The sequence below is a fragment of the Calypte anna genome, chromosome 2 (genome assembly GCF_003957555.1).
Source record: "Calypte anna isolate BGI_N300 chromosome 2, bCalAnn1_v1.p, whole genome shotgun sequence".
NCBI lineage: Eukaryota > Metazoa > Chordata > Aves > Apodiformes > Trochilidae > Calypte > Calypte anna.
The window spans coordinates 143,031,550-143,045,324 of NC_044245.1; the positions used below are offsets into that span (position 1 = coordinate 143,031,550).

Below are 13,775 nucleotides of genomic sequence, written 5' to 3' on the forward strand. Positions count from 1 at the left end.
GGAGAAAGGGAAAATGGAAGGTAGATATGCAATGCAGCCATGTAAACTCTGTTTTCCCTAGGAGATGAGACTAAATACGGGTGGTGGTTTTGTGCTAAAAGAATAAAAGAAATGTCCTGGTCAAAGTTGGCCCTCATTGGCTTTATGGTGGAACACAGGAGCTGAAATTGAGTCCTGGGCCATGGGCAAGCTGGTGGAGGCACAGGAGGAAGCAGGTCAGGGCCAGTAAGGGCTGTGGATCCTCCAGGGTCACAGCAGGGGAGCAATGAATATACCTGAAATGACAGCAAAGAAATGGGGACATTGTCTGGGGCTTCCCCCTTTCCTGTTCTGATAACAGTGCACCAGAATGTTGCCCTGTACTGCTGTACGAGTGGACATCTGCTGTTCTGAGGGCAGTGTGGTAGGGACATGGCACCCTGTGTCGTGGTGTTCTGTCCTCTGAGTCCTTAATTTGGGTACCCACCTGGCATTGTGCTGATTCACTCCTCTGAGCCTGAGGGAAGGGGCCTTCCAGGGGCTGATGGCTCCTCGGGTGGACCTGGAGGCTGCTGGGGAACCTTACTACCAGGGCTCCCTCTCCTGCTGTTCTCTCTCTGCTCTTTTGTGCACAGATGAGCTTTTAGCCCACACTACCAAACAGCTGGGGCTTGCTGCACCTCTGCAGTCTGCTGGCAGCTCTGCCTCTCTCTCCTGACAGACTCAGCAGTGAGGTGATGCTCAACCTGTTACACACTACTCCAAGAACTTCTATTACTACAGCATAAGCCAGGAAGCCTGGCAGTCAACAATAACTCAACCACCCACAGGTACCCAGACCCATCCTCAATACCTCTTTTATCTTTCACCTATCTCCTCCTCCTTGGACAATCACAATATTCACATTTCTAACAGAGTCCTTCATCCAAAGCTTTCATCAAAATACTACAAGTTGTAAGACCTGGAGAACTGAAACAAAGGAAATGGCAACATTTTACCAAAAAGAGAGGAAAAAAAAAAAAAAAGCTTTTTTCCTCCTTCCCTTTTTAATTTTTTTTTTTTTTGGGGGGGGGGGTGGGGTGAGGGGGCATGTTGGGGGTTTATTTTATTTGTTTAATTTTTCTTCTAGACTCTTTCCCCCTTCAGTATCTCCTGCTTTGTACCACTATGCAGAAAATGAGCGCAGGGAAAAATCAAAGAAGGAATAAAAAAATCCTGTAGCAAAGAAATACTTTACAATATCCCTCTGCACAGTCTTGTTATAAAGACTCTTCAAGTGGGAGGCAGCCTTGCAGGGACTAACCAAGTGATGGGTTGACCTCAAACAGCAGCCAAACACCCACACAGCCACTCACTCCCTCCCCCAACAGTGTCATGTGGGAGAAAATGGGAAGAATAAAAGTAAGAATGTTTGTAGATCCACAGAAAGACTGTTTTGCCTGGGGTTTTTCTGGGGGTAGGTGTGGTATTGGTTGGGGTAGTTGTGTTCTGGGTTTTTTTCTTTCCTTCACTTATTAAACAGGCAATCGCTCACCATCTCCCCTCAGCAGATCCATGCAACCTTGAATGACAAAAGCCCCATCATTTTTCTTCCTTTGTCCCAGGTTTTATTACTGAGGTTGACATATTGCCCAGAGTATATCCCTTTGGTCAATTTGGGTCAGGTATCCTGTCAGTCTCTTGCCTACCACCAGCATTTGTGGTGGTAGGCACACTCCATTTGTACTGGGGAGGCAGACTGGGGGGAAAAAAGCAAGCCTGATGCTGCAAATCCCTTTTTCCATACCACTTATCCCATATTCAGGTCCTACACTCTCCCATACAGCCCCATCAATGACAACACCCTCCTTATCCTTTAACACAGACATCATCATTCAGTGTCTGGGCCATCCCCTAAATGTCCACAGCATCAGTTCATTTGGCCCATGACATGTGCCCCACACAGCAGCTTTCCACCCCTGATGGCTTCACACAGCAGAACAGGACCTGCTGGAAACCAGAGCATCATAGAATCATAGAATTGGCTGGGCTGGAAGGGACCTCAGAGATCATCAAGTCCAACCCTTGATCCACTACCGCTGCTGTTCCCAGCCCATGGCACTGAGTGCCACATTCAGTCTCTTTTAAAATATCTCCAGGGATGGAGAATCCACTATTTCCCTGGGCAGCCCATTCCAATGTCTGATCACCCTCTTGGTAAAGAAATTCTTTCTAATGTCCAACCTAAACCTCCCCTGGCACAACTTGAGACCATGCCCTCTTGTCTTGCTGAGAAAAGAGGCCTGGGAAAAGAGACCAACCCCCACCTGGCTCCAACCTCCTTTCAGGGAGTTGTAGAGAGTGATGAGGTCTCCCCTGAGCCTCCTCTTCTCCAGGCTGAACAGCCCCAGCTCCCTCAGCCTCTCCTCATAGGATCTGTGCTCTAGATATTGCCTCCACTTTCTGCTGATTTCCTCTGCAACGAGGCCTCTTGGGCCTGAGCCAATTCCTCAGGTGATGCTCTGAAATCCCTTCTTCCTGGCCAAATTGTTCTCTCTTCCAGGACTCGGGGGCACTGAGGGTTCTCATTTAAGACAATTATCATTATTATCAATGCCACCCAATCACTCCAGGCACCACTGTTTGCATGAGGTGTGGAGGGCACCCATCCAAGGGACACCTAGAGAATCACCTTGAATCCTTGGTACTTGCAGCTCCAGAACATGACTTCAGGTCTATCAGGTGTCTCCTGCCAGAGGCTCCAAGTGAGGCCATCCTCCCCAACAGCAGTGCAGAGTGTGTTTCTCACAGCTGGTCCTGTCTGGAGATGCCCAAGGGCTAACACACAAACCATGTCTGCTCTGTCCTGCTGCTGTTTGGTGGGTTGGACTCAGGTGATGAGCAGCTGCCCAATAAGTTTCTCTATCACTCCCCTCCTCAGCTGGAGAGGGGATAGAAAACAATGAAAAGCACATGGGTTGAGATAAGGACAGGGACAGATCAGTTACCAATTAAAAGTCAAGGTAAAAAACGAGTCAATTCGGGGAAACCGATTGAATTTATTGGCAATCAGAAGTCAGAGTAAGGTAATTAGAAATGAAATTGAATGTTAAAACATCTTATGCCCACCTCTCCCTTCTCCCCAGGCTCAACAGCTCTCTCAATTTCTCTGCCTCTTTTCCCCCAGCAGTGCAGGGGGATGGGAAGTGGGGGTTCAGCCAGTCCATCACGTTGTCTCTGCTGCTCCTTCCCTCTCAGGGGGAGGACTCCACACCTTCCCCCTGCTCCTGCATATTTTCCCTCCCACAGAAGACTGTCCTCCAGAAACTTAACACCAATCCTTCCCACAGGCTGCAGTTCTCCATGAGCTGCTCCTCTGAGTCCCTTCCACAGGGTGGTTCTGCAGAACTGCTCCAGCTATTTTTTTTTTTCTTTTCTTAAATGCATTATCCCAGAGAAGTGACCACTGCTGCTGATGGGGCTCAGCCTGGGCCATGAGTGGGTCCCTCTTCAAGCCAGCTGGAATTGGCTCTATTAGACATGAGAGAAGCTTATAGCAGGTTCTGACAGAAGGCACACCAGTACCCCCTCTGCTACCAGAACCTTGCCACACAAGCCCAATACACCTGAAACAACAACAGATGAGAGCTCACAAAGCATGACCCAGAAAACACAGTCTCCATAAGCCCACTGTGCCTCAGAATTCTTGTGTTTCTCTTCTGTTAGCTGGTGGAAACTTGACTATTACCTTATTGATCACAAGCACAGGGATGCAATGATGCTGATCCTGCCACAGCAAGATCAGAAACATCTATCCCAGAGGAGAGGAGGAAGATCTCCATACAAAGGTTCCCGGAGTACTGGGATGACAGCAGTGCAGGGGCCAAATGCCCGATGTGGCTCAAGGCCAGTGCTGTTATCACAGGTCCCTCAGGCACAGCAAAACCTGGTGATAAGCAGCAGAGCAAACGCCAAAAGCTGCAAGCGGCCATTACACAGCCCCAGACTTTAGTGTGTGGCAAGAGAGGGGGAAAAGACATCAGAAAATAGCAGTTCAGAGAGTGAAAAATGCAGCCTGGCACAACCTGACTGGATCTGTGGCTACTGGAAGCCTCACGTTGGGTGCCAAAAGGGAGAGGAGAGACCCCCTCGCAAGCAGCCAAATGCCCACCCAGTCACACCACAACGTGGGGGAGAGCCTGGGGAGAACAAGAGGGACACGGATAGGTGGGGAGTGGGTGGGAATCTGGAGTGCAGGAGCTGTCGGGAATCAGAGGAGCAGATGGTGGGAATCAAGGGTGCAGGAGATGGCAGGAACCAGGGGTACAGGATCAGGCAGGAATCTGGGGTGCAGGATCAGGCAGGAATCAGGGGTCCAGGAGACGGTGGGAATGAGGGGTGCAAGAGCAGGCGGGAACTGGGATAGAAATGGCAGGAACAAGGAATGCAGGAGCGGGTGGGAATCAGGGGTGCAGGAGTGGGTGGGAATCTGGGATGCAGGAGATGGCAAGAATCAGGGGTACAGGATCAGGCAGGAATCTGGGGTGCAGGATCAGGCAAGAATTAGGGGTGCAGGATCAGGCAGGAATCTGGGGTGCAGGATCAGGCAAGAATTAGGGGTGCAGGATCAGGCGGGAATTGGGGTGAAAATGGCAGGAACCAGGAATGCAGGAGTGAGTGGGAACCAGGACCAGGAGGGAAACAGAGGTGCAGGAGCGCGCTAAGCGCGGGCGACTACTACGGGCACCCCAGGGGCACCCCCATCCCCTTTTCCCTCCCTCTCCCGTATTCCCGGCCGAGGCGGGCAGTATATGACGTCAGCAGGAGAAGCAGTGACGCTACAACCCCGCTCTGCGTCACCCTCTGTCCCCGCCCTCCCTCCCGCGCATGCGCGGAGTCCCCGCGCTTTGTCTCCCCCCTTCCTCCCTCCCCCCCCTCCCCCCCCGCGTCACGCGGCGGCGGCTCCGCAGTCACGTGCCGGGGGCGGGGCCATGGCGGCGCCGAGCCGCGCCTCGCCAGCCCGTCGCGAGCCCGTCGCGGGGTGGTGACGCGGCGGCGGGGCGCGGGGAGGATGGGGCTGTGAGGGGCGACGGCCGCGCCGGACACCCCGGGCCGCGCCGAGCGGGGAGCAGCGGGCGCTGCGCCGGGGCTGCGGTCCGACACTGCCTTTGCGAGTCGGAGGAGGCGGTAAGGAACGGCGGGGAGGGCGCGGGTGGCAGGGCGGGCGGCACAGCGCGCTGGTCCCCGCCGGGCGGGCCCGGTGAGGCGCGGGGCTCCGGCGCCCCCCTCACGGCGCCTGGGCCTGGCGGGGCGGTGCCCGAGGCCCTCCCCGCGCTGGGCACTGCCCCAAGCCCGGGGTCCGAAGGGCCGCGGTCGCTCGCCTTCTGCATTGGGCCTGCGGGAAGGCTCAGTCCCCGGTGGTAGGAGACGCTCCTGCTGGGGAGGACCCCTTTGTGTCCTCCGAGCTCCGGGAGCGGCGTGGGTTTCCTCAGGGCGGCTGCCGCCCCCGAGGCAGCTGCCCCGGATCGCGCTGCCAGCGTCGGCAGAGAAAAGCCTGGCTTTAAACCCGGGGTCTGGCAGCTGCCCCTCTGGCCGTCTGGGCCAAGGAGGGTTGGTACCTCTGGCAAAGCACTGGGCCTCGGGTAGGTAAAGGTACATCAGAAAGTCACAGTTACAGCGAGAGCAGTCGGGCAGAGAAGTAAATGTTCAACAGTGACTCCATTATAAAAAAAACTAATAAAAATTAAAAGACACCTTGGAATTGAGCTTACTTGGTGCTCTGAATGGGACTCGGGAGTGCTTAGAAGGACTGAAGGTGGCATTTTTGTTTGTTTCTCTTTGTTTTTGCCAATTTCATCTTGCTTGTCGTTTAGGCTGTGTTTAAGTTTCAACTCTTGTTCAGGTAGGTTTGTCTTCCTTTTGACCCCTTCCATGGCAGAGAACACATTGAGTGGGTAACTCCTAAAATTGCATTCCAATGGGATGTCAGTGAACTGCAGCAGAGTACAGCTTCAGAGATGAGCACCAGGATTTTTTTGTGTGGTTTGGGGTTTTGTTTGTTTGTTTAGGTTTTTTTGTTTGTGTATTTTATTTTATTTGAGGTTGTTGACTGTTTTCTGGGGGAGGGAAAATTGAAAAAAATACATGCACCTTTTCATGCCTTCTTTAGGCATTGACTTTACTTCTAGAACTTAAGCAGCTAATGGAAAATCAGGATAGAAATTTTTAAACCACCTGGAATGTATTTGTTGCCAGTGTTTTAATATGATGTTGTGGTTTTTTTCTTTCTTTCAAAGGTAGTGAAAAAGAAAATACCAAGATGAGTAAGAAGCCTCCAAATCGTCCTGGAATCACGTTTGAGATTGGTGCTCGTTTGGAGGCACTGGACTATTTACAAAAATGGTATGGAAGACATTGCACAGTATTTTCTAAGAGCTAAAATATTCTGTGTATGTAGTATGCTTTGATGAGCTGTTATGAAACTTAGTTCACCTATTGACTGTTTCACATGTTTATTTGTGAATTTCCATGTAAGTCTGTTAAAACTAGGAAAATATTGTCTCTTCAGAAATCAAACTAAACTTTTATGGAGGTTTTTTTGTCTGCTTTTAGCTGCTTGTGCAGCTCTATGGTAAGAAAAAAACAGAGTAGTATGGAACTCATGCCCAAGATGATTGCTTTGTTAATGTGGCAAAGTTCTCTGACTAAAGACTTCTTTTGGTTTAGTTTGCATTGTTTGATGCAAACAAATTTGTTTTATATTCAGTTATCACACTTCATAGGTTCACAAAACATATTTTAAAAAAAGAAACCATCCTTAATTGAAGTTCATGGTAAGTAGGACTGTATTTGTATCGAGCTGTTGGAGTAAGAAAGTGCTTACACCTGTGAGTCTGCACCACCCAGAGATCAGTATGTAAGAATCAAACTGTAAATTTTAAATGCATGGGTGTGAGGACCATGCTACAGAGCCTGTGCATTGTGGAAGAAGCTGGGCTTTGGAAATTGTTAGTCAAAATTTTATTACTGTAAGTGGGCTCATTTCATGATTTTACATTGACCATGCTATTTCAAGTATGAAAATACCCTGGGTTTGTTAAATTAGATCATGCAAGAGGTTGATGCTTTCACCTGGAAGTTTTTTCTTAGCTGCTCTCTGATTAATTAGGGTTGAGAGAGGTAAAGGCTTGTACCTGTCTTTCTGTTTCAGGACAACTAAGCATGTTTGTTTCACTGTCTGATCCTGCTAACTCTGAGTTACACAGAGAACATTCACATGTTTACTCCAGTAGTTACATGCTCTTTATGAAAAACTGAGTAAAGCATTTTATCCATTGCACTTTAATTTTAATTATAGCAAAAGTGTGTTTTAATGGTTTCTAAAGGAACATACAGTTAACAGAACAGTTCTTGTTCTTATCTGTTGCTATAGAGTGGATTTTCAACATACTGATACTCTTAACTGAATGCTAAGAATCATGGAACTGTTGGAATTGTGATATAAAAATAAAGTCATTGTAATATAAATTATATAGTATCTCTGACTAGATACAATGAGCTACTGTAACTAGCAGACAAAAGTTAATATGAAAAAAATAGCTTCAGCTTAATTGTATTTAAAAAGAAATCACTGAATATATGGTGTATAGTTTTTATCTAAGGCACAGCTTTTTCACAGAGAAGTGTTGCATGACAGTACTGGAATACTTATCTAGGTTTGGTCTTGCCAGGCATTGGCCCTGTCCCTGAAGTTGAGCTGCTTGATATTTTCAGGCAGAAGAGAATTTATCCTGAACTTTCTAGGAACTGATTCATCATCTGGGCCACAGGGTAGAGCAGGTCAAGTTTACACACGTGCAGACTTTTGTGCTGCCACGTGCAGGAGCAGAAAGTTAATATTAGAATTTCACAGTTACAGCAAGGCTGAAAAGAGCTCTCTATTTCAACTGAAGTTCATGCACACGAGCAAAGCACTTGTTACAAAAAGCCTACTATCATGTTGATGTTAGGGTGACACAGGCCAGAATGATATGCCATGTGATTTGTTTTTTTTCCCTTTCAGTTTTATGAGAGGGTGGTGGATGTTTTTTTAATTATTTCTATATATAAACTGTATGCATTCCCCTCATCTGTATGCAGAAATACATACTTCAAAGAAAAGTTGCTGAACTTACATGAAATCTTCTTATATTTTTAACAAAACCAAAACTGAAAAGCAGTATTGCTTAGCTCAGATATTCTAAAAGTGACAAACTGAGAATGCTTACTGAGAAATATCCCATGAAAGGGTTTTGAGGTTTTTTTCTCCATTATTTTGAAAGCCTGCTGTCATCTAAAGATAGTGTTCATGACCAGTTAAAATGTTAATCAAGAAAGACTTCTAGGGGATGGGAGAAAATAGAGACTTTTTGCTTCTGAGGCACTTCTGCAGGTCTGAAATTTTTTTGTATCAGTTGCTGACTTTGTCTCATGGAATCTGGTGTTGTTTGAATTCTGTAAATTTTGGAGAGGGTATTGTGTACTTTGCCTATTTATTGGTTAAAATCCCCATATTTTTAAATAAATCTGAGTTTTTAATTTTTGTAGCCAGTGTCTGGGTCACTGGTATCCTGTGGTATGTATGATGACTGAGTAGAAGACAGCCTGGCCAAACTGGTCAGCAGTGACCTGCCCTCAGTGATCATGTTTATTTTTGCCTTTTTGTGGAGGTTACTGCAATTGTTTCTTCTTCAAGTGCAACAGTTTATTGTTGCAGAGGAAGTCATCTTACCTAATGAATTTCTACAACTTGTTAAATTCATTGAAGCCAACTATGAAATGCAGCATTAATCCAAATGAACGTGATCTGTCAGCAAAGAGTAAGTGAGATGAGATTGACTGATAATATAAAATTATTAAATAGATACAAGATGAGGGGTCTGGAGCATAAGACCTGTGAAGAGAAGGTGAGGAAATTGGACTTGTTTAGCCTGGAGAAGGCTTCAGGAGATCCACTACAGCCTTTAAATACCTGTGGGGCTTTCATCAAGGAAACTTAGGCAAGCTCTGCATAGTAAGGCATGGTTGAAGGACAGGAGACTACAAGCACAATTTTCAACAAGAGATTCAGGCTGAATATGAGGAGAATCATTTTCTTCATAAAACAGGTAAGCAATGGATCAGGCTGCCCAAATTGTTTGTGGAGTCTCCATCAGTGAAGGTTTTCAAGACTGGACTGGATAAAACTATGGAAAACCTGGTCTGATCCCATTGCTTATCCTGTTTGAGTGGGAGGTTGGGTTAGAGGCTTTCTGAGGTCCTTTCCAACTGGAATTATTCTGTGGTCTCATACAGAACTGTACACATGAGCATGCATAACTCTGTGTTGATCACTGACAAAACAATGAAACAACAGTGAAACTGTGTATCTGCAAACAACATGCTCATGTCTAAGATCTGTTTTTTTAACTCTTAGCTCATACAAGCAGGACATATACTTTAAAGCTTATGAATTAAAGATGTATCTCTTCTCTTCTTTTTTCCTCATTTCTTGGGTCTTGGGTGTCTCTAGGTCTCTGCTGGTTGTCCCACAAGTGCCTGATACTGCTTTCAAAAAAACAACCCTGTTGTTTACCTGAGACCATAGTCTTGATTAATCTGCTTGATCTAAACTATAAGGTAATGAAAGAAGTATAGATATGGGGCCCTTGATGCAGTTCTAGAATGAAAGCCACTCTCTAAAATAATTCAGTTATCAGCACAGCAGCACTTTGCCTTGGTTTATTTCATTATCTGGATGGCTTTTTTATTCTTCCCAGTACAGAGGAAGCTTTTTTTCCTGTAAATCTTTTGGGACATCTTACTTTGTACAGTCCTTGTGTGAATTTGAGTTTGCTGGGTTACCTGACAGCAAGGTATTTGAAAGGACTATGAAGACTCTGCTTTATATAATGCAATTATATATAATAAAAGATGGAGTTTAGATAGAAGGGTTTGAAGAATTTGGAGATCCTAGGAGACAATTTGTGGAGAACTAAGAATAGAATTCTCTACAAGGTAGAAGTCTTGATACCATTACTGTGAAGGCAGGATGTTTGTGTCTCATTTTAGCATTCCTAGGTGCAAACATTTTTGCATCCTTTTTTTACAGTTTGAAATAACTTTTGTCCCATCTCCCAGGACAATTCGGCACTTTCTGATCCCTTTTAAAGAGTCAAAAGGATGATGTAAAAATGGAAAACCACTACCTGTGTGGTCATAGGTATGGGGTGAGTGCATTGGAGAAAAAGTGGTTGTGGGCTTTTGTTTTTTTTACAATGTCAAAAAATGAAAACTGGAAGCTTCACATTAATTTTTCCTACATGAACACTTGTCTGACCAGTGCTTCCTAGACTTTTTAAACCATCTTGAATTTTGCAGCTTCACAAAAATCTTGCTTACTTTTTACAGGTTGAAATCACTTGAACGTGAGAATGGAGAACATGAAATACTTGAACTAGGCAGATACTACCAGCTAACAATAGTTTTCATGTTCTCTCTTTAAAAACACAAGAGCAACCCCTCCTTAAATTTGGATGGGCTTTATTTGGGATCATTAAATACTATTTCCAAAATATTATAAATAAACATACCCAAAACTTGCAGGTTATTGTTTCTTCCCACAAAAAGAACACTTCTATTGTTGAACTGGAGTGCAGGGGTCTGTTTTGGATTTTTTTCCCCATAAAAAGTTAGACTTTTTCCTCAATTTTTACATTTTTAAGAGTTCTTTGGTTTGGGCTGAACAAATGTAAGCAAATCTGCTTGAACATTGATTTTATTCTGCTCCCTTAGCATGGAGTACTTGCTGAGGGCAAACAGGGAGAATTAACCTGACAAAGTTTGTTTGGGGCTTAGACATCATTACACTCGGGTAAATACTGATATTCCTTTCCCCTTTGTAGTACTTCTTCATAATGTCTACTTACACCTTTATGAAGGAAGGAACTTCTATATAAAATTTCTGATAAATATAACCATCTTCTTTTTAATCTTTCTACAGAATAAATATAAACATTGCTTTTTGTCATAGCAGAGGTTTTCCTGTATGAAGTTACTAGAATTCTTTAACAAGGCAGATGAAGAAATTATGTTGATATTTTCTCTTTTATTAGCAGTAAATACATACTTATCCTTGAGATATTTGTATAATTTTGCAATTTATGAAGTTGATTCTTTTCAGTCAAAGTACAAAAACTGAAGCAGCAGAAAAAAACATTTCTGTGCAGTGTAAAATCTGCAGTAGTATGTGTAATATGTATGCTCTGTTCTTTTCCACTGTGGGATCAGGATTGTGAAATATTACTGTTTATGCATGTTTGTGGCACATTGTGTGGCTCAGTTTAGTGCCACTATATTGTAATAGTTTGTTACTAAATCCATACAAAGTTATTTTTCTGTTGCCTAATAACCAATCTTACATAGCTTGTGTGGCTCAGATTTGCTATATCTTTCATGTCAGAGGATTGGAGTTGAATGTAGGTTTTTGCTCTATTCATCTTGCAACCTCTGTCTTAACATATATTGAAGAAACACAAATTATTGGAATAAAGTAATTATGTGATGATACAATTACTGTAAGATTTAACTGTGCAAAACCATTATAATGGACTTTAATTCAGAGCTGATAATGAGATTTTAAAGATTTTGATAACAGAAAATGTTTTTATCAAAGAAATTAATCAGTGAATACCTGTTGCTGCATTTCCTCTGTTGAGTGATCCCTAATGAGATGCTTTGCTATTTTTGCTCTTTTATTTTCTTCCCTTAGTTTGGTGAATATTCTTTAACATGCTTAATCTTTATATGTTTGTCTTTGAATATACTCTGTATTTTACCTTTCCCTCCTTCAGTTTTCATTTTCCAGGACAGTCTTCTTACTTTACCAGTTTATCCCTTCTGTTGCCTCCTCCACATAGTGCTCGGAATAGTGGCTTTGCTGATGGTGACCACTGAAAGCTACAAGCTACAGCAATGAAAAGGGAACTGCAAGGGAGCTGCTAGTAGTGCCACAGTGGGAACAGGGTACCAGCACTGTAGATGTGTAGGAAAAAGAGAATTCAATTTTCTTGTTAATGGTCCTTGAATTTTTCAAAATAGTTGTAGTTTTACATCACGATTTGGCTTCTGTGTGGTAAACTGCAATTTCCAACTGCTATGAGGAAAAGCGCCTTCATTCTTGTATTCCATTCCACCACTGCAGCTTCAGTGCTTTGTTCACAAACTCATTTTTGATTGCTCCAAAGTGCACTTCCTGTTGTCTTCCTTTTCTAGGGGTTTTCCTTCCATTTTTCCTGGTTTCCTGTGTAATCCTTTACTTTTATTGAGAACTCATTTATTGTTACTGTAGGTTTACTGTAGCAACAGTAGCTTTGCTTCCTCTGCTTTGCTACTCTTCTGGCTTACTCTGGCAATTGTCACTGAGTTTTAAGTCTGAAAATGAAATGCTCAGGAAGATGAAAAAAATAATAAGAAATTGCAGAATAAAATTCCTAAACTTAGCAGCACAGGGATTTAAGAAAATAAAGCACTGTCAGAGGCAAGGCTTAGTTTCTTGAAGCCTTGTTCAAAGTTCAAAGGGATTCAGGTTTTGACCTCCGAGTTTCTAGTTTGTTTTGATACAGTATATGACCACCTTTGCTGTTCTTGTTAGATTGTTTTTGTCCTCAGTCTTCTTGAGAGGAACAACCTGGTTGTTCTTGTAGTTGTTATGAAAGAAGTCCCAAGGAGTTGTTCTGTCTTAAAAAGTAGGGTAGATTCTTCAGTATGAAGAATCTGCAGTTTGACACTAATGTATTATTTGTTTGTTTCTTTAAAGTTCAGTGAAAAGAAGTTGGGAAAATGAAGTATGGCTATGAAAATATTTTGCATTTCTGAAATATATGGGTGAGAGACATACAACAAAAGGTTGGACTGGGTATTCTGATGTGAGGGTGAAATGTGGCTGAAATAATTGCAGTGGTAACTTAAAAATGAGAGTTTGTCTCATCCAGCTTCTCCTGAGATATTTAGATGTTGGGAAGCTGTATGTGTGCAGCTGAAGAAGCAGGACTGGAGAAATTGAAGGAACAAACCTTTTGTTTTAATGCCCTTTCCTAATCACCAGGAAAGAAGGAAAGCCTGTACTTCCTGAGAACATATTTTAGTCAGAACATAGTGTTAAATACTCTTTTATCACCACTGTCAGTACTTTGGAGAGAAAGTATTCAGAAATGAAATTGTTGACAGTGTTCTTGTATACAGTGGTTGCATTTCTAGCTGAGGGAATTTGCAATAGGACTTGAAATCAGTTGCTCAAGCTCAGCTTTCTTACTATTGCTTCACAGTAGCACTGTTTGATTAAGAAGAAATCTGGTTTTCCAAGTGAAAAACAGCTCTCCTTTAGCACTGGTCTTTCTTTCAGTACATGTTTTGTTAGCTTTAGACCACTCAATATTAACAGGAGAAAATTTGATTGATTAACTTTCTTTTTAGGAGTTTCTTTGCACCTTTTAATCGGCTTCAGTATCTTAGTAAAAGGCAAAAGGAGCTTAATTCTGCCTCATTCTCATTTTCTCTGCATTTCATACAGTGAAAATAGTAGGATGTAATAATTTTGCTGGATAAAGCAATGTGACAAAACCAATTTGTGCCTTGCTCCACTACTACATTGCTCTGAAGTACATCACTTAAATGAAACAAAAGTAGTGAGAGTGAATAATAATTGAAGTCAAAGAAATTTGCCATTTTTCTCTACAAATTTAATCCCAATCTTTATGGTTCCTAAACTGCATGTATAGTGCACCCAAAAATTGAATGCT

General features: G+C 43.4%; 1 protein-coding gene across 7 annotated transcripts in view; it reads left to right on the forward strand.

Moving 5' to 3' along the window:
* Positions 1-5,019: 5,019 nt before the first annotated feature.
* The window catches only part of PHF20L1 (PHD finger protein 20 like 1), a 55,538-nt gene continuing 46,782 nt past the window's right edge, over positions 5,020-13,775 (forward strand). For 6 of the 7 annotated variants that reach the window (XM_030444437.1, XM_030444440.1, XM_030444443.1 and 3 more), the window contains exons 1-2: positions 5,020-5,145; positions 6,255-6,360. In XM_030444437.1, coding sequence (XP_030300297.1) covers positions 6,278-6,360 — 83 coding nt within the window. In that variant the 5' untranslated portion in view covers positions 5,020-5,145; positions 6,255-6,277. Of the gene's footprint in view, positions 5,146-5,467; positions 5,601-6,254; positions 6,361-13,775 lie in introns of those variants that run through there. The other variant, XM_030444438.1, reaches the window with a different exon arrangement.